The sequence below is a fragment of the Chelonoidis abingdonii genome, chromosome 6, assembly GCF_003597395.2.
Source record: "Chelonoidis abingdonii isolate Lonesome George chromosome 6, CheloAbing_2.0, whole genome shotgun sequence".
Taxonomy (NCBI): domain Eukaryota; kingdom Metazoa; phylum Chordata; order Testudines; family Testudinidae; genus Chelonoidis; species Chelonoidis abingdonii.
Genome location: NC_133774.1, coordinates 95336662 through 95356848, shown reverse-complemented (window position 1 = coordinate 95356848; position 20187 = coordinate 95336662). Strand labels below are relative to the sequence as shown.

The window sequence follows — 20187 nt, the reverse complement described above, 5'->3', positions numbered from 1 at the left end:
GGTTTATGCAAACTAACTAAATGCAACGTTGCCTACTAGCCACCCACACCACCTGGAAAACAATCCTCCAGTTCCATCCCTTTTTGAATGAGAAACTGTAGAACAAAATCTGACCTATAATTTTCAGGTCAGAACAACATATATTTATATAATATATTTCTAACACTACTTGGCTTCATTCTGGTTAAAAATACAGAAGGAATTAGCCTTCCTTTTGCTATTTCATCCAAAACCAGGAAGTGCACGTACATATAAATGGTATAAATAAAAAAATAGTTAACCACTTTTCCCCCAAAACTCAAAACAGTTTTGGTTGGTTCTTATTTGAGCTAAAGAAGTTTGTCAGTCCTTAATTTATACCAGACCATTATTGAAACCCTCATGCTTTACACCTCACAGCTGGCAAATTCTATTTCAATTAAAAAGACAGAAATATAGCAACTCTACATTTTGACATACATTATAATGGGGAAACACTGCAATTAAAAAAAAAGCTGGTATTGGATATAAATATCTGAATGGTTAGCAGGTGGCTACTCAGAAGCATAATGATTTATTTTTCTATGGCACTTCCCCCCTAACCTCTATTAAAGTAAAACATTTATGGATAATATTTAATAATAATATTAAATACATCTTGAGGGAAGAATGCTGTATGATGTCAACTTAAGTTTTGAATTGACTTAACAATGTAACAGACATAACATGATGATTCCATGGTATAAAGACCACGACATTTCAGTTAGATTAGCCACTGCTAACTACATGGGTCCCAATCCAGCAGCCTCTTATGTATGGGGTTTAATTTATGTACACATATAGTGCCAGTTAAGCCAAAAGGACTAGTTGTGTGTAAAATCAAGCATATGTAAGTGTTTGCACAACTGAGATCTGAGACATTTATATCTAATCCAAATTATTTATTTCAGATTTTCAGTTTATTATGTAAATGTTTAAGGAAATTAATTCTTACTTTCAGCAGATAGTTCACTGAAAAGAAGAGTTTCCAACTACAGCTTTTTTTTGCAATGTTTATAGAGTACTGAGTTGTGAGTGCTCAATAACTCTGCAAATCGGGCAATTTATTTAGCTGCCCAAACGTGAATTAAGATACCTAACTTTGGGCACTCAAGTTTGAAAATGTTGATCTATTTCAAACCCAGTCCAAACCTTATGTCTACAGCAGTTATATTACTAAACTCTTCCCACATATAATTAGACATTACAGATACTTTGTAAAGGTATATTCCAAATTCACCTCTAAATCAACCAGTCAAATCTCTTGCATATTATCTTACCTCTCCCATAACTGCTATAGGTGTTTCTCCTGTTGCCTGAGCAACACGATGTTCTACTAAGTAAAACATATACTCATCATAAAGCAGTCGGATCAGATGAAAAGAGCCAAAGCTAGCAGCACTGCGCAAGGTTAAGTCTCGAATAACCATTGAGCTGTTTAAAAATGAAAAAGATATATATATAAAATAAATATTAAATTTACCCCATATTTACAATTACATGCTTTATCCCTATGGCGAATTAACTCACAGAAGAATCTTCTGCCGTTAACATTATCCACAGACACAAAACTCCTGAGTTATGGGGTTTTCGGTGTGCAATGTCAAGGAAACCAATGCAGGAAAGATATTAGACAATATTATTTGCCTAAATAGTCCAGAATCTATATATCATGCCTTGCTCTGCAAATATGGATTATTTTGGCATAGACCCATCCCAAATATTTCTCAAAAGTTAAATAGAGTAGGTGAGTTTGCATTTTTATATTACACTATTTTCAGAGAAGTCATTTTATAGGTAAACAACTTTCCCTTTTCTCTGAAATTAACATCTGTGAGCCCCATTCCTAGAATCTAGAAGCCAGACTTTCAAAAGTGTATTTCTTTATGCATGCACACCTTTCAATGCATTGGTATAGAATCATCCCAATTTGGGGGCACACATTGAAGGTTACATGCACATCAGTTAGGCACATGCAAAAATCAGCCCTTTGAAAAACTGGCATTAAAATACAAAAAGAAAGTGTCTTCTATTTGAATCCTAAATAAAAAACATCGTAATTATTCTTGTTTAAACAAAGATCAGAAAGTACAAAAGAAAATATGCCTTTCAGCTATACCATCATTCATGCCAAAACTGCAATACAATGGTAGAGATTTCTCATTAATACAATTGTCAAAGCTGGTCATGTAAGTTGTGCCAATAAGTTAGCAAGTGTACCTGTTGTGCATACAAATGCAGTTTTTGTCTGAAAAAACTCCACAATATTAAAGACTCATAAAACAGATACTATAATGGATCATCTTTAAAAAATTAAGAAATATTCTGTCAATGTACTTTATACACACAGAAAAAAAGTTACATAATGTAACCATGGATTTATATACAAACATGACGCACGAAGAATACACTTTATTTACCAGTTCTTCTTTGATAACAGAAGCAGAACTAACACAGAATATTTACTTTTAGCTTCATGATCTTCTGCATATTAAAAAAGTCTGTCTTTGAAATGAAATAAAAATAGAAGACATGGTATTTTAATAAATAAATATTAATAAAAATAATTGTAGTTATATACTGTTTCATCCCAAAGATTTCCTGAACATGTTACAAACTTAGGACCAAATTTTGCTCTCATTTGCACTTGTACAATGCTTCTGAAATAGTTCACAAGAATTGCTCCTCAACCACTGAGTTGCATTCTGGCCTTGAATTTGAGGTTAACATAACCCTACCCTTTTTAAAAATGCTATGGGATTTTTAATAATGAGCGCTCTATGCTCTGATCGTATTTTTCTTCAATGTTATCAAAATCTCTGTGTGAGCACATACAACAGCAAAGTATGAAATGCACTGAAAACATTTTAGAAGAATTTTAAGAACTACCTGTAGAAAGACCATTTTAGCAGAAATTGCCGTGCTGCTTTAGGAAAGCTGGGTCTTCCTTCATATGGTTTCAATGCTTGCATCATTACATTATCGAGCCAGGCAGCCCACTGCTCCAGAGTGCTCTGCTGCTGAAGAGTCATCTTGAAGTCGGTTTCTAGTCTCTGAACCATGTTGTCATCACACTGGCATACCCAGGAAGCCTGCTCCTATTACAGTACATAACATATCTTCAATTAACATCAATACGTGAAGCTTATGCATAAAAGGAAAATTATTATGAAAGATTAAACAATCAGCTGAATGAAGAGGATGAACTACTCTTTCCAGGCAAACTAATGAAGCCATTTTTATTTTTAAATCTCCTATAATCTCATTCTTACAAAAAGGTGGACAAAAATAAACAAAATATGAAAATGGGCTTTAAACAAAATACATAAACTAAGAATACTATAGAAAAAAACAGAAACGAATAGAGAGTAATACTCAAATATTTTCATATGAAACGTCTTTAACTCTAGTATTTCCTAATGTTCATAATGAAAATTTCATTAGTTGGTGGGTTGTAGGGAGTGTAGTGGCAGCATGTTAGTGAGCAGGAGTACTAATGCAGAGAGTAGTAAGCAGTGGGTGAGATCAAGGCTGTTTTGTTTGCCCGTAGGCAAACAAAATTAATCCAAATTAATTATGTGATTGATAGTGTATTTACAGAGACACTGGAATCACATTTTAAATAGAATAAATAATTTGAACACATTGTGACCATAGCAGGTAAGTGTACTACTTTTAAATGTTTGTTTGTTTTTAAAGTGAGTAGGATACCCTCACTAGAAATAATGCAGAATAGTTAGCTACTATTAGATATGCCCAGAAGACCACACCTATTGCCTTAGACCTCATCACAAGAGGGAGGCATTAGTTCTAAAAACAAGTGGACTCCTCATTTGCATCTCCACTAAATGAAAGTCAGCAGAACGCTTTGGGTTAGAACAGAGGAAATCGAGAGGAAAAAGCTCTGATTTCTTTTCTTCCTGGAGACAGTTGTGTAAACTGTCAGATTTGGAAAGACGCACTCAGCATACACCTCAGCAAAATGTTCCTGTTGCATTTTCTGGGTAGAAATATGTGAGCTAATACTAATGTTCAGAATTATGGGGAAAACAAATGAGAACACTTGATAAACTCTCTGTTTTGTAAAGCTACAGTTTACCTGGACATTGGCAAAATCAACACGGTTCAGGTCATTGAGCATCTGGTTGATTTGAGAAGTGTTCTGAAGCACAGCACGAGCTGCCTGAGCCAGGTGATTAAGAGATGTGTATCTTCGCAGAGTCTGGGCAAAGGCACTTACAGCGGCAACCTATGAAGAAATTCATTTTCTCAAATCATATTGTACTTACATTATTTTTGGATCAACTTGTCCCTTGATGATTCTTTTATATTACATTTTAATTATATATTTGTTTTGTGTAAGCCATCTTACGTGTGAATCACAGCATTTAAAATTACAGATCAAATAATGTTTTCTCATATGTTTAAAAAGAATTTCAGCAAACAAAACATAAACATAACAGCATTTGTTGTAGTTGTCAAAATGCTACTATTTTTACTATAGTCATTAATGTCATTGAGGCTCACTGTTGAATAATGCAACTTTCATTCCAAACTAAATGGTTACTTAATTTTACCTTGGTTTGTATCATTCTCTGTGGAATATTGTTCATGGCATTGGAAAGCCAACCTTCAAGGCTTTTTGCAAAATTGCGAATGGCTTGGGTCAAGGCACCTGAACATTAAAGAATAAAAACCGAATGAAAAAGAAGTGTCTGTACTGAAACCCTCATGTCCTCTATATTTTAATATTCTATACTGATGAGATCTGCTGTTTTTACATACTCAGAGGCTTCTCCAGTCTATGTTCAAAATTCTTCATTCACATAAAATATTTTTTGCATATTATATATTTTCAGCTTTTGCGAGCAGAACTGACTTCTTTATCTAAGAAGTTTTCAAATGTCTATGGCCAAAACAACAAAACACCAGTGGTGAGTACTGTTTCAGGTATTTATGTAGAGGAACATCAATAACTAACAACTGTTTTGTATCTACTGAAACAAGCAGGCATCTCTTTACATCATTAATTTTCAACCTTCTAGTGCAAGTAAGTGCTTTTTCTTCTCCGGTACAGAGAGGCTGCTGAAAATTGTGATTATTACAAAAGTACAATTTCCTCAAGTTAGCCCAGATTGTGCTGCACCATCACCAACATACTGCTTATTCCAGTTTAAAGAATAAAACACGTTAGTGCAGTTCTAAAAGGCAGTATCAATCAGCAAAATATAACAATACACGTAACTGATAGAAAGTGGAGTTATTCTTACCGTGGAGAAGCCTCTGTTTCCCTTTCCCAGTACAGCTCCCTCAGCACTGATGAGTGGTCCACACAGGTGGTTCGAGAGAAATTTTATAGACCTGTCGATGAGCCTGTGACATCATATTCCCTTCTATAAAGGAAGAGATGGACACTAACCTGCATTTCTCAAGTGAGAAAAAGTTCTAGTTCATGAAGGGGGATGGAAGGGAAATATGTGCTGAGGGAGCTACACTTGGAAAAGAAAACAGGAACTCCTCCACAGTAAATAAAACCTCACTTTTCCTTACCTCTCACTTGCTCTCTCAAGTGTATTATATATATCTACCAAAACAGTGTCACATAAAGGAGAAAGGAAAACTGTAAGTTTCAAAAGACTCATGATGAATAACGCAGTTGTAATAATGGTGTAAAAAAACCTTGAAAGGGGGAAACTCAATTGTCTTTAAAAGATTTTGAATGATGAAAAGGAAACAATGCAAATGTCTGTAACCGAGTATTGATTGGGTCTATTTATAAAATCATCTCTTTGGTAGAGTAAGAATTAGTTGTAAAGAAAAGTCATATTCTTATAGAAATATCTACTTACAACTAAAGTAACTAATGATTCCCTTTGTTAAAGTGTGTATTTTTTAAAGGAATCAAAGTTAGTTAGATCTACCAAAAACAGATAAAATTATTTGTCTTCCTAGCATATTATTTTGTTTTCAGCTATGCAGTGGGAATTAGCAATGGGTGAACCTGGTAAGATCTGAGCCTTGTGATGTTACAAAATTAGGCTGGAAGTCTTATGAGAACAGGCTTTTTCATGAGTTTTCAAGGACAAAAAAAGACTTCTTTTTTCTGGTCTGTTAAATACCTAGCATACTTTTGGTGCTATGCAAATTTATTTCTGTACACTTATTAATTACCTGTGTATTAATTCATGTGACCAATGGTTTTATAGAATTTCTTTAATACCGTGTTCGTTGATCTCTAACTACTGAGTTAATGATATTAGTTATCTAAGGCAAAATTAGTCTTTTCATGTACACTGTACAACAGATATAGTAAAACATCTCTTTCATATACTCATCTTCCAGAGCAAAGTATCTCTAATCTACTTTCAAAATAAGTGTGATTAAAAAGGAAATGAACACCTCAATCGAATAAATGTTGTTTTTTATTGCAAAGAAAAAGAGGAATAGATGATAATAAGAGACATGCTAACTTCCAAAGCAGGAAGTTTCTTTTATGTATATAAAATAGATTATTTAACATAAAAATTGTATATAATAACCGCAAATTTCTGAAGACCTCTGAGGGAGGAGTATCATCGTAAACCCAAAACAAATTTTGTGCCCTCTTTGTTTCAATCAAGGAAATGCATGCTACCTAAATGTGTGCCGGCCTTTACTTCTTAAGCCTTATTCTAGAGAGGAAATGAAAATCTCTTATTCTTCTTTGAAGCAGCGATTGTTCATGTGCCTTGTAACTACAAAAGACCTTAAAATGCCATTTCTGTAGACATTCTTGGTGCTGATTTGGCTATCATACAAGAAAACTAATCTAGAGTGTGACAAGGTGATCTTGCATGCAGTTAACAATGAAAGTGACCTGAGCTGCTTTTGATTTGTTACAGCCTGTGAAGTGCTGCTGTCAGTAATAAAAGGTTTTACAGAAAATGGCACTGGGAATAGTGCTGTTTGTTTCATTAGTGTTGTGCCAGCTGATGCTAACCTCAAAAATAGAAGTGCTCATCTTCTATAAGAGTACCAGAACCACTAAGGTAATAGCACCAACAAGATCATCTTCGTGGAGAGGGTGGGCAACAAAGCAGGTTGTGAGGGCTTCTAAAGGTGGTTTAGTGAGAGCAGAGAGAGAGATATTCAGGTCCCAAGACAGGGTAGGTTTTTGTACAGGTTGAAAGGCACTGAGCAAGCAAATAGTGGTTGGGTGAGTGAAGATGGAGGAACTGTCTAATGGAGGGAGGAAGGCTCTGAGAGCCACCAGGTGGACTCTGAGGGAGGAGCAGGCGAGGGCCTACAGTTTAAGTTGGAGGAGGTAGCCCAGGAAGCTAGGAATGGATATGGAGTCAAGTGGGTAATGGTGGTGGTATGCTAAAAAGTGGTGAAATGCTTCCACTTTGCCTGATAGCAGGCTCTAATAGATGGTCTCCTGCTGTGCGTGAGGATGTCATGAACCAGGGTGGAGCATGCTCTGTCTACTCGCGAGCCCCATCCAAATACCAGGCTGTGAAGTAGAGCAAGCACGTGTTGGGGTGTCAAGAGTTATCCCTGCACCTGTGAGAGAAGATCTGGGTGGGTGTGGAGGTAGATCGAGGGGGGAAGGGAGGAAGCAGGGAGATGAAGGAGGTCCATGAACCAGCATTGGCAAGGCCAAAAGGTGACTATCAGTATGACCTTTGCTTGATCCCACTGAATCTTGTGCAAGACTTGCAGGAGTAGGGGAAAGGCATAGCGGACTTTGTTGGTCTAGGGCAGGAGAAGGGCATCGCCCTGTGAATCCGGCCCCAATTCCCACTGGAGCAGAAGAGGAGGAGTTTGCAGTTCTCAGTAGTCACAAAGAGTTCCCAGCACAGGGTGCCCCACCAGCAGAAGACAGAGCATCATGTGGGATCACGTAGTTTCCACTCATGGTTCACACAGAAAGACCTGCTGAGCGTGTTCTCTAGGGAGTTGCTGACACCCAGAAGGTACACAGCTTGTAGCATCACATCATGCTTGATGCACCCTTTCCAGAGTTGGATGGCCTCTGCACAAAGAAAGTGTGACCTGGCACCGCCTTGCTTGTTGATATATACAACTGTTGCCATGTTGTGAGACAGCAGTTGAATGCGATGTGAGGGAGGAATGCCTGACAGGCAAGACGGGCAACTCTCAATTCCAGGATGTTGATATGCATCTTGGCCTCTCTTGGTGTCCAGAGGCCCTAGGCCATGTGACTAGACCAGTGGGCACCCCAACCAGTGAGGGAGGCATCTGTGGTTAGAGTGGTGCAGGGAGTGGGAGGTGTAAACAGAGTGCCAACCAAGCCCTTTGACAGGTCGGTCCACCACATGAAGGAGGCTAGGATAAACCAGGGGAGCAGGACAGACTTGTTCAAGCAGTCTGTCTGTGATTTGTAGATCAACCTGAGCCACAGCTGAAGGCAGCGTATATGAAGGCAGGCATGGGGTGTTATGGAGGTGCAGGCCGCCATGTGGCCAAGGAGGGGAAAGACATTGGTGGATACAGGTGCATGGTCTGTGGCATAATGTTGTGATGAGAGAGGTGAGGATGGAAAATAGGTCTGTCGGGAGGAAAGCTCGGCTCATGAGAGAGTCCAGGAATGACCCAATAAAAGTGATCCATTGGGTAGTGATGAGGACTGGCTTTCCCTTGTTGATACAAATGCCCAGGATGGCGAGGAGACTGCAAAGGCTCTGGATAGCTGAAAGGAGGTGGTTGCATGATGTCACAATGAGGAACAGTCATCAAGATAAGGAGACATGGAGCGGCCGAGGCGTCGCACGTGGGCTGTAATATTGGCGACGACTTTTGCGAATACATAAGGACCAGTGGCAATGCTGAAGGGGAGTATACAAACTGATAATGGGAATGAGCAACCATAAAATGGAGAAATTTCCAATGAGCCAAATGACTGTTGATGTGGAAATATGCATTTTCATACTGACAGCCGCAAACCAGGCTCCATGAGGGAGGGAAGGGATAAGAAGGGAAAGTGTGACCATCCAGAACTTGAATTTTCGTATGAACTGTTGAGTAATTGGAGGTCCAGAATGTGGCAGCAGCTGCCTGTTTTTTTCAGAATAAGGAAATACAGGGAATTAAAGCTGCAGCCCTAGTAATGGAGGGGAATGCGCTCCATGGCGCCTTTCGGAGAATGGTGCCTGCTTCCTCTCAGAGGAGATCTCAGTGGGAGCAATCTCCAGGAGCGTGCAACAAGGGCGGAATGAGAGGAATTCTGTGTAAAGTAACTCTGATGAATGGTGTCAAGTATCGAGCGGTCTGTGGTGATCTTGCCCCAGTTGTGGGCAAACAGGCAAGACGGCCCCCAAAGATGACATGGGGAACCATGAGAGGGGTAGGAGGAGGTTCAGAGGTCTTGATGGAGGAGTCAAAATGGGTGTTTTGATTGATGTTGTGGGAAGGTTGAGGGGGCAGAAGTGGTAGCAGTGGAGTAACGTGGTTGCTGAGAGCGTTGATGATGTTGGGACGATGCCTGTTGTTATTGGAATTAAGACTAGAAGGAGGTGTGGGAGAGGTTGAAAGGATGACCTCTGCTGCCTGCAGGTCGGGGCCTAGGTGTAAATGGTGAGTGACCGCATAGTGGCGTGGGAATCATTAAGAGTGTGGAAGGATTAATCGGTCTTGTCACTAAAGAGCATTTGGTTGTCAAAGGGAAGGTCCTCGAGAGTGGATGGTGCTTTGCCTTATGCTCCTTCCGGGGCTTCTTGGGAGCTGGAGCAGCCGGGTCAATGCACAACTCTTCGCCTGACCTGGCTCAGGGAGGCAATGCTGTGTTTCAGGGCCATCCCCACTGGGGAGCTGCCCTTACGCCCATGTCCATGCTTCTTATGCTCATGGTGGGGCTTCTGTGGCAGTACTGATGGCTCTGTTGCACATGAGCAAGACAGAAGGGTACTCACCAGAGGTGACAGATACCCTTCCGGTGGATCCGCCAGTTTCGAATCAGACTGTACACGTAGGCGCACAGCCTCCTTCATTAGAAACATACAGAGGAAAAGTTCTTTATCTTCTCAATTTTGGAGCGGGAATGATCAGCAGAAGGAACAGCTGGTGACAACATGGGATTCGCCAAGACAGTAAAGGCACAGTTGGTGCTCATCACTCACAGAAAAGGAGCATGGGAATGAAGCATGGCTTTTGAAATTGGTTTGCCAGGGCACAATCCCCAGCAGCCGAGGGGAGGAGAGGGAATATCTCCCCAACGGGGGAAAAAGTCCATCGGGGACAGACAGTTCTTTTAGCAAGGCTAAAAGCACTGAGGAACAGGGGGTTCCGACTCTGACAATGTGGCGATAAGAGGGAACTGGAGCAGTGTTGACCTGCAGATCCTCTGATAACCTCAGATGTGAGCATGCGGACAATGCACAACACACATGCAGGTCAACGGACGCTATTACTACTTTTCCAGCTCTGGCGCATGGTGCACATGCGCACTCATATTTGGAATCCATATAGGGACCAGCACTCAAAGAAGAACTTGTACCTGTTGAGGCAATCACTACCCCTTTTTGATCTCAGCTTCCACTCTTACTCTTGAATGATGCTTTTTCCAGGGGGCCATTAGCAAGTCAGCTTCACCATCTCTGTTCTTATGTGGCCAGCCACATAAACTCAAATTTCCCTGAATCCTGTATTTAGCTTATTGTGGGGAGTGGAAGACATTTCCTCAACCTCTGAAGCAGGTAATAAACTACTGCTACTCCCACTACTGCTGTTTTTGCATTGACAATTTTATATCCTGTACTGAGACACATTCCAGAGTGCACTGTGCTAAAGGACTAAATCTGGATTAAATTTAGGTTTTTTTCTTGAGCTAGATGTACTTTGTGACAGAATGGTACCTTTTAGTCGTTGAATTAAAGGGTCACAGTAAAAGGGCAAGGGGCATTTTAACTCTCACTAATGCAGAATGGTAGGGGTGGAGGCTGGGGAATTTAGGGGAAGTGGGGCTACTTGTGTGCCTTCACTCCTGCAAAAGATCAGGATGGGAGAAACAGGCTAGGTAACTACTCCTGAAGATCCAAAAAAAAAAGAAAGTGGATCAAACATCTGCCCTCTAAAGATATTTGAAGAAATGAGGGTATGGATGGGAACACACCAGGATACCATAAAAGATAGAAAGAGTCTTGTTGGTAGTAGGTGGTCCTTGGATTAAAAGATATTTCTATCAAGCACCATCCAAACAGCAGGAATCCCACATACAGCATATATAATTATCCAAATCTAACTAATGGTATGTTCATCCATTAGTGCATTTCATTCCTAATGGAAATCCTTTGTCAATAATGACAAAGGGAATGAAGAGGACCCAAACATATGCATGTATCAGCACTGGACATATATGCTCCATCAATGAAGAATTTTTTGAAATCCTGAACTAACACTGCTCCATCTAGCTCATGAAGTAAATTGAGAGTAGGCAGGAAGATATCATAGCTAATAAGCTAATTTACAAAACTTCTCTGGGGACTACCAGTCAATGCAGAGGAAGCAAGTGAAAGGCAAGGGAAAAAAGCAGGATCTGGTACATAAAGCAATAAGCATATATATATATGCGCACACACACGTGTTAAAATATTCCACGATAACTTCACTTATGGAAAACATTTTTTTAAAATCAGAAACTACTTTGTGTGGATGGAATGGAGGACTATTTTAATAGCTCTTTTCTCCTTCATTCAAACCTCAATTCAATTTGTGAACTTTAACTGAAATTTTTTTTTGACATTTGTTTGAGCTGGACTGAATTCTCTTGAAAATAAGATTCCACCTATTTACATTAAACAGAAAAATAAACTCTATCATAAACATAGGTCAAAGCCAATTAGTTTAAGTGTGTAGATGAAGGTTGCTTATTTAATCTCTGTATTTAAAAAGGATAATCATTCAACATTTCTTCTTCTCTTTTCTACTTCGTTAATAAAAGGGTAAAATACAACTGCAATCCACCAATATCTTACTCTTTGCCTTTTTAACTATAAAACTTAGGGAAAAAATTGTCTTAGTATATAGTTGGCATTTGGACTTTTAGATTCACAAAGCTAAAATTTCTTGTATGATAAGTAATGTACTGTACTGTATATAGTGAAGTTCCATTCTGTTTCATTAATAAGTGAAGGTCAGTAGCATGTTCTTACAAAGGTGTAGGTGTAATTTTTTTCTGACCTCTCTGTAACTGATATCATTAGTAGCAGTTGTATTGACACTAGCAGAAAATAGCTTTGTTAGTTACAAGGCTATCTGGAGGCACATCTCCTTTAAATATTAACCCAATTTAACTATGAAATGACTATTGTTTGGTTCATGAAGCGAACACAATGCATATGAATCTATATGGATTTTATCTGTATAGTATCATTAATTATTATTGTTAATGGAAGATCTATTCATAACATTTAGCATGACATAATACTCACTTTATAAAGGAATTCAACTTTGCTGGAAATCAAGGTGAATTAGTTTCTGTCAAAAGCAGTCATAAAATGCACTGCCTGAGCAATTATGGATTCCAATAATTTTAGCTTTGTAAAGAAAACTGTACTCCTGAGTAAAACAATTTGATAATGGTTGGCTGGCCAAGGTATTATACTACAATCAGTCACTGAGTCTATCATGTCGGACATAGAACAAAAAATGTGATAGCCTGGAAAAATGAATAAGGCTAAAGATGTTTGACTTGGCACTACACCATTTTAATAGTAAAATGTAACATTAAAATTCATAACCTACCGACTTTAGTAACCCTCTGATCAACGACAATTGTTTAGTTGTCCAGAAAGGAAAGCATACAGCATATACATAATTTTTATTAGCTATTCAAAGGTTAATATAAAGCCTAACCCAAAGCCTACTGAAGTAACTAGAAAGACTGATATCAGTGGACTTTGGCTCAGACCCATAGTGTGTTGGAATCTATCATGTAGACTAGAGTAAAAGGAACAACTTTTTTGATACTAAAGTATAACAAAATAAATAACATACAATGACAAAAGCATATTTTTTTAGGAAAATGTATCCTGAAAACTTCTGGAAGCCTGTTTCTATTCTCTTATACATGTGGTGAAATCATCAATCCCTTTTTCTTTAAATACAATACATACACCTACTACTAACTTTCTACACTATAAAACTAGGAGTGACCACATATACTACTCCTGTAGCCTTCAAAATCACTCCCAAAGGTTTCCTGGGAGATATTGTAGGCATAAGATCACCAGACCAAAAAAAAACAAACCCTTACAAGACGTCATCTGTGTTCAACTTACTAGGAATAGGTCTAAGGACGTCAGGAATGAGAATCTCCACCAAAGCCTGGTACATCACATGGTCACAGTTACACATCCATTTCAGAATAGTCTCATTTTTGCACAGAGTAATCAGCTTTGCTTTCGGAAGTCGACTTTCTATTTCACTCAGATTGCTGGTGTGAACAAATGTATCAAATGAATAAATGAAAATGCACATACATGAAGATAGAAAAACAATTGACTTTAAAATATTTTATTTAATAAAACATTACAGATGTCTGAACCACACCCAACAGCACTGCTGCACCTTGTGTCACATGAGACTGAAAAATGGCCTTCAGATTTCTGCTACAGCACATAACTTATGCAGAGGTATGATAAGAACGGTCCTTTTATCTCAAAAACATTGAATATGTTATCAAAGATACCTCTACCATAGTCATCCAAACCAAACAAAATGGTAAGATATACACATACAATCATTTCAAAAAAGTAATTTGTGGTAAACACTAGTTAGTGTGGACAAACATTTTAGACAGCATTAATTTAACCTGGTAAATTAACGATAGCATGTTAGGTTTCCAGTTAGTATGTAAAACTACATTTCTATTTGATTTGACATCTGCAATTAAATGATGATAATAACCAATAAAAGAGACATTTACTGACCTCGGTTCACTAATAGCAGTGCCATCAGCTTGAGTGGAGGGAGAACAGCGCCAGAAAGTTTGCCACAATTTTTCTATCAGGCTAAACTGAAGATTCACAACAACATCCAATATTGCCTGAAAAAAAAAAAAAAAAAAAAAAGCAAGTGCAGGTAGTCTTCTACCTACATTTTCGTTAGCAGGGTATGTTATGACAACATTTATATACTGGCTATATTTTGCCTAATTAGATGGAATACTGGTGAAATGCATTTTTCTAATCTAACCAATGATCAGATTATATATCCAGTATGTGCAGAGAGATACACTAATCAAAGTATAAGTGAATATGAGGCAAAAAAGAGAAGGTCTACCCAAAACAAACATATTTGGTGAATTCACATAAGCAAAACTTTTAAAATGGCTAAAAAATCAAGGGAGACAAGATAAATTCGACTCAACTATTTCTGCACTGAAGGTTCATATATCCTTTCCATTTCACATCATTATTTGAAATGGTTGTAATAGCCACAGAAATATTCCAGATGAAATGTGGCTTAAAGCACTCATCTCAGGAAACTTGTTTTTGTAATACTTGAAAAAAATATTTATTTCTTAATGTAAAAAATAATGATTAATTTAATTAGATTTATACTCCCACAGCAAAACCAAAATATTGTATGCAAAATTTGAAATCTAATTTCTCTAATTGAAAAAAGTTCAAGAACAACTTTTTAAAAACTGAAACTAATTTTCATTCTCAATATTCTATAAAATATACTAATATTGGCTATTCTTACAAAACAAGAGACTCCAGAAAAATCTTATTGTAAAATTTCCATTAGAACTGAATAAACAAACTGCTTTTTAGACAAGTTAGACACTCTCAGGCTACCCGTAACATGTTTTGTATTGTCAAATTGCATTGAGAGTGTTTGACTTCTAGTGAAAGAATCAAAGGTAAAACAGTGTATATGAAATACATCCTTCTCACCTCACAGTGCTCTCTATAAAGACTCTGCAGTGATTTGATATCCTCAAACGTAGTACCATCTGGCAAAGAAGATATTTCAACTTCTCCAAACTCTGGTAGTACTCGAGATGCATCTGTTTCCATGACAACATAATGGAAGAAAGCTATTGTGGATGGTGCCAATTACAGTTTAATTAGGAAAACATTTAAAAATGATACAAAGAAATAATTTTTAAAAGGTCATAGTACCTGAAGAACAAAGACTTCCTTATTTTTATAAATAGCAATAAAAAATTATCAACACAAAATTTTAAACAAACTATTTTTTTAAGTAGGAGATATATTATAGTGTAGGATACGTAACATGCTAAAATGAAGTTATGTATATCCTTCATGTCTGCACATCAAAGGCAAGCACTAAGGTATTGTCTACAAGATATTTTCAGTAAATCACGGAATAAAGAACAATATGTGAGTTTATAGCATATTCACATTGACTAGGTTTTATTTTGCACTATTGAACAGTTTTAGGACATTCAGTAGCAGATTTGTCAGAATATTCAGTGTTTACATTTGGAATTTAATGGACTTTAATGCATACCTAATGTGTACTTTCAGTATATTGCATAAAAAAGAAAAAAAAAAGTGTGTGACCAGTTATGGGTGCAAGTTTCAAAAACACTTACCACTGGCCTACATATGCTCCCACTGAAGTCAATGGTAGCCAAGTTAGGCCAATGATGAGGGCTTTTAAAAATCCCAGTTTATGAGCCTAACACTATGTGTGCAATTATGTAATGGCATGTTCAAATCAGGTGGTTATATATGCAAATAGTTATTAAATTACCACTGCTGTGTGCATATGTCTGATTTATATGTTCACCTATGGTAAATGCCTCATGAACTGATATATGCACAAATTGCACATTTTTGTGTATGTAGACCTTTGACCACAAGTTTTCAAATTTTGGTCCTTTCAGTCTACAACAGTATAGATTATATCATTAAAAAATATAGCATACATGGCAATTTTTCCAAATAGTAATGGCTACATTGCAATTGCAAAGTTTGAATGTAACCCCATTTTACACACACATTCAGGAATGAAGCATACAATGGGTGTGAGCACAAATATTAAGGCATCAGTTTTAAGTCTGACTTTGTAAAGTTGGCACACAATATATACAGTAAATTTGTTGCAGTATATTGTTATAAGCATAAGTCCCAATTCTGAACCTTGGCGTCCAAAATGTGGATGCCTGCATGAAACCTCCAAGCTTAATTACCAGCTTAGATCTGATAGCGCTGCCACCAGCCAGATTCCCAGTGTCTGGCGCACTCTGGTCTCCCCAAAACCTTCCCTGGGGGACCCCAAGACTCAGATGCCCTGAGTCTACAACAAAGGGAAATAACCCCTGCCCTTGGTCCCAGCTCTTTGTTCCTGCGCCAGCTGTCGCTTCCCTCTGGATGGCCCTGGAACGAGTCACCATTTAATCTCCTGTGAATCTGTAAAACATGATGGAAGACCCAAATTTCTGTTCACCTCAGTCAGAGTCCTAAGCAAAGGTTCTTTGCAACCTGACACAGAGTTAGATTTTCCCGTTCCCGCCGCGTTTCCTTCTCCCACCAGGTCCGCTTGGTGAGTTCTAAGACTAGGAAAAATTCCAAACTGAGTTTAAAAGATAAGCGTTTGATAATGAAAAAGAAAGAAAAGAGACATAAAAATGAATCTCTGGTATCGAAGTTGACATTACAGTAGTTGGCTAAAGAAAAATGGAATACACAGGCCTGTATCCAAAAAGAACATACAAGTTATACCATCCAGCAAACGTACACAGCATGAAACAAAAGCAAGTATAAAACTAGTTGCTGCTACTGTTGTACTACGAGCTGGAAAACAGAAGATTAGAAAATCCGAAGGTAGAGAGATCCCTCTCTCAGAGCCGATGAGGACCTAGAGCAGAGTACACAGACAAAACGACAGCACGACCCAAAAACATCCGTCCGTAGCTTGAAAAATACCCGGGTCTGATGGTTCCTCGGGCAGGGTGGGGCCCCTTGTATACGGCCCGTGTTACAGGTAAAAGAAACATTAACCCTTAGCTATCTGTTTATGACATATATGTTTACAAGTATAGTGCAAATATGGATTTTGCACAACTTTTCTTCTATATATACACGAGGTATGTGAAATCTTGCATAAGCTTCATGATGTAGAGCATATAGTTCTGGGCAGCGTTCCCTCTAATTTTTCCCACGCATATGTGAAATGAATTTTGTTATGTGCACCAATATGGAGGTGACATGTCACACATCACCTCCATATTGGTGCACATAATAAAATTCATGTGGTGGGGGTGGGGCCGAGGGATTCGGAGTGTGAGAGGGGGGCTCAGTGCTGGGGCAGAGGATTGGAGCACAGGGTGGGGGGAGTGAGGGCTCCAGGGTGGGGCTGGGGATGAGGGCTGGGACAGAGGGTTGGGGTGCAGAGGGGGGGAGGCAGGAGGGCTCCAGCTGGGGGTGCAGGCTCTGGGGTGGGGCTGGGGATGAGGGGTTTGGGGTGCAGGCTGCCTGGGGGCTACATTGGGGAGAGAGGACTCCCCCATCTCTCCTCCCTGCAGCAGCACCTGGGCTGGGGAGGTGGGAGAGGCACCTCTCCCCTGGCTATGGCAGGTCCGTGTTGGGGTGGGTTGGGGCCAGAGCGCCTCTCCCCCAGCCGCAGCAAGTCCGGAGCAGGTCTGTGCTGGGGCCGGTGGAGAGAGGTGCCTCTCCCCGTCACAACAGGTCCATGTTGAGGGACAGGCACTTCTCCCCGCTGCAGCCCTGAGCCTCTGCGCGGGGCTTAGTAGGCAGCCATGCAGCTTAGTGGGAACTTAGCTTCCGGGTGACCCAATATGAATGACAGTTTTAATGGGACATCCTAAGTATAGAGAGAATTGTGGTAATGGTATGACTTAGCATTCATGGTAATGCCAGATGATTATTTTTATTTGTACACCAGCATAATGTACCCTCACATACCCAAAAACTGTTGATGATGTTGACTTTGGGCAATTACAGTTTGCTCAACAGATGTGCCTGTCTGCTGACCACTTCCTGTGAAACCATCTGCAACTCCATCCACTTTCTGCATAGGCTTGTACCTAAAAAATGTTGGACACAAAATTAGACAAAATTATCCCTTTTATTCAACTCCTCAAAAGTCCACTGTTACACATTCTGATTCTGCCCACTTCAGTTGCTCAATCCTTCAATAGGATTTCTCCATCTCACAAAAATCTCAACATATAAAAGTTCTTTTCAACTAGATTCTGTGGTTGCTCTCTTCCTCTCAGGAATTAATTTAAATTTAAATCTGGCCGGGGACACTGATTCACTAAAACTACGTTCTGACTGGCCAGCTGATTGGTCTAGCTGAACTGTGTTCACTGAACAAGGAAGTTGTTCAATATGTCTCTTAATACTTTTCATTCAATATGTGGTCCCCTTACTTTATTTACTGTACCATATCCAAACCCTGCAATGAATATGGAATTAATACTTGCCTCATTAGCTTTTCTATGGCTCATCACTATACTATCTGGGCCTAAAATACATTAAAGAATGTATTTCCTCAATACCGTATCCAGTAGTGAGGGCTTTCTCAGACAGAGACCGAGGCAGGGAGATTAAGGCGAAAATATCAATCTGGGTGACGTAATATCTGCTGGTGAAAGAAACAAGTTTTTGAGCCACACAAAGCTCTTCTTCAGGTATATTGTGAACTTAATTAATATCCTGGGACTGACGTGGCTACAATTACAGTACATACAAAAATATCAACTAATTCTGGGTATCTTAATGATCGGCTGCCTAAACTGAGACACTTTAGGCCTGACTTTTCAGAGTCCTTAGCATTTTTATATTTAAAAGACAGTGCAGAGATTAACTAATTAATCATTTGAACACCCCATGAAGTAGCTGAGTAAACATCTTACAGATAGAGAAACAGAAACACAAAGTGATATGCTCCACAGTAAATCAGTGGAAGAGTCAGGATTCAAACTCAGGAATTTGCCCAACCCCTATGCTCAGCTCATTCTTTCAGACCATACAACCTTTCTGCAAGAGAGATTGAGCCTCAAATGCTCTGGGTGAATTCAACTGCAATTGTGAGCACTCAGCTCTTTTGAAAACAGGCTCCAGGTGTCTAAAACTGAGCACCCAGAATACGAGGAACACACAATTAATGGTCATCTGTGAAAACTATGGTTTAAGTTAGTTGCCCCGCACCACATAGGAACTCTATGACAGAGTCTGGGATAGAATCCAGTTCTCCAGGATGGCATTTTACTCCCTTAGCTATGAGACAATCCTTTCTCTTCCTGCATTCACCACACACCTTCCAACTTCTGCAACAAATAAAGCAGGGGTTCTTACAAACAACAGTCTCACTCACTGCACACCCTAGATTCATTCTCTGAACACCAACCATCTTGTGCATTGAATGAGGCAGAGTCTGAAAAAAAATAGTATGTGATCCTGTAATTAAAGCCTATATCATAATGAATATAAACAAGGAGGTAGAATTAACATTGCATGGACAATCATAATTTTTGCATTTTCTAATGTTCAGACCTTTGAAATCATACCAAAAAATCCCCTACGTTGAAAGAATGGTATGTAATTTGCTAGGATTTTTTTTAAAAAGAAAATGAATTCTGTTACGTGCAAATGTAACAACCTCCCTCTCATCAGCAGGATTTGGCTTCTGGATATTCAACACCTATGCCACTAAAGTGAAAGGATTAACTATAATAGCTGGCAGTAGAAATAGATTGTTCTCCATTGTGCACCAGCCACTAGAAGATGGGTAAAAAGCTCAAATAGTGGATTACAAATTCATGAGTAGGTCTATTTGAAATGCTGTATAGTTGAGTGTTTAGATTTGACAAATTCCTTCTAAAGTAGCCTGGCTAAACAGCTGAGAGTTGGGTTATATTTCCAGCCTGTATAACTACTCAATGGGGTAGAAGGCCTTGCTCAAGAATAAAGGTTGCAAAGGACACAGAACTATTAACACTAGTCAGTAAAAGAAGTGAGACTTCAATTCAGAGTCTCCTGGTTCACGGGCGGAGGATCTGTGTTGACTGTGTCCTGTCAAGAAGTGCACTATTTGTGGCATAATGAAGTAAGACAGTGCATACAGTTGTAAGCAGAGTCAGGATGAGCTGTACCCTGACATCTGGTGGTGAAGTATGGGAAGTGTGGAAAGAATGTCTGGAATGCAAAATCTCAAATATTTGCATAG

At 38.9% G+C, this 20187-nt stretch overlaps 1 protein-coding gene across 8 annotated transcripts in view; it reads right to left on the bottom strand.

The window, feature by feature from the left end:
- The window catches only part of RFX3 (regulatory factor X3), a 249966-nt gene that overhangs the window by 11799 nt on the left and 217980 nt on the right, over nucleotides 1–20187 (bottom strand). For 7 of the 8 annotated variants that reach the window (XM_032801796.2, XM_075067261.1, XM_075067257.1 and 4 more), the window contains 8 exons: nucleotides 17919–18040; nucleotides 14919–15031; nucleotides 13947–14062; nucleotides 13296–13450; nucleotides 4596–4693; nucleotides 4118–4267; nucleotides 2908–3116; nucleotides 1299–1452 (listed from right to left, as the gene is read on the bottom strand). In XM_032801796.2, the coding sequence (XP_032657687.1) occupies nucleotides 1299–1452; nucleotides 2908–3116; nucleotides 4118–4267; nucleotides 4596–4693; nucleotides 13296–13450; nucleotides 13947–14062; nucleotides 14919–15031; nucleotides 17919–18040 (1117 nt within the window). Of the gene's footprint in view, nucleotides 1–1289; nucleotides 1453–2907; nucleotides 3117–4117; nucleotides 4268–4595; nucleotides 4694–13295; nucleotides 13451–13946; nucleotides 14063–14918; nucleotides 15032–17918; nucleotides 18041–20187 lie in introns of those variants that run through there. The other variant, XM_075067262.1, reaches the window with a different exon arrangement.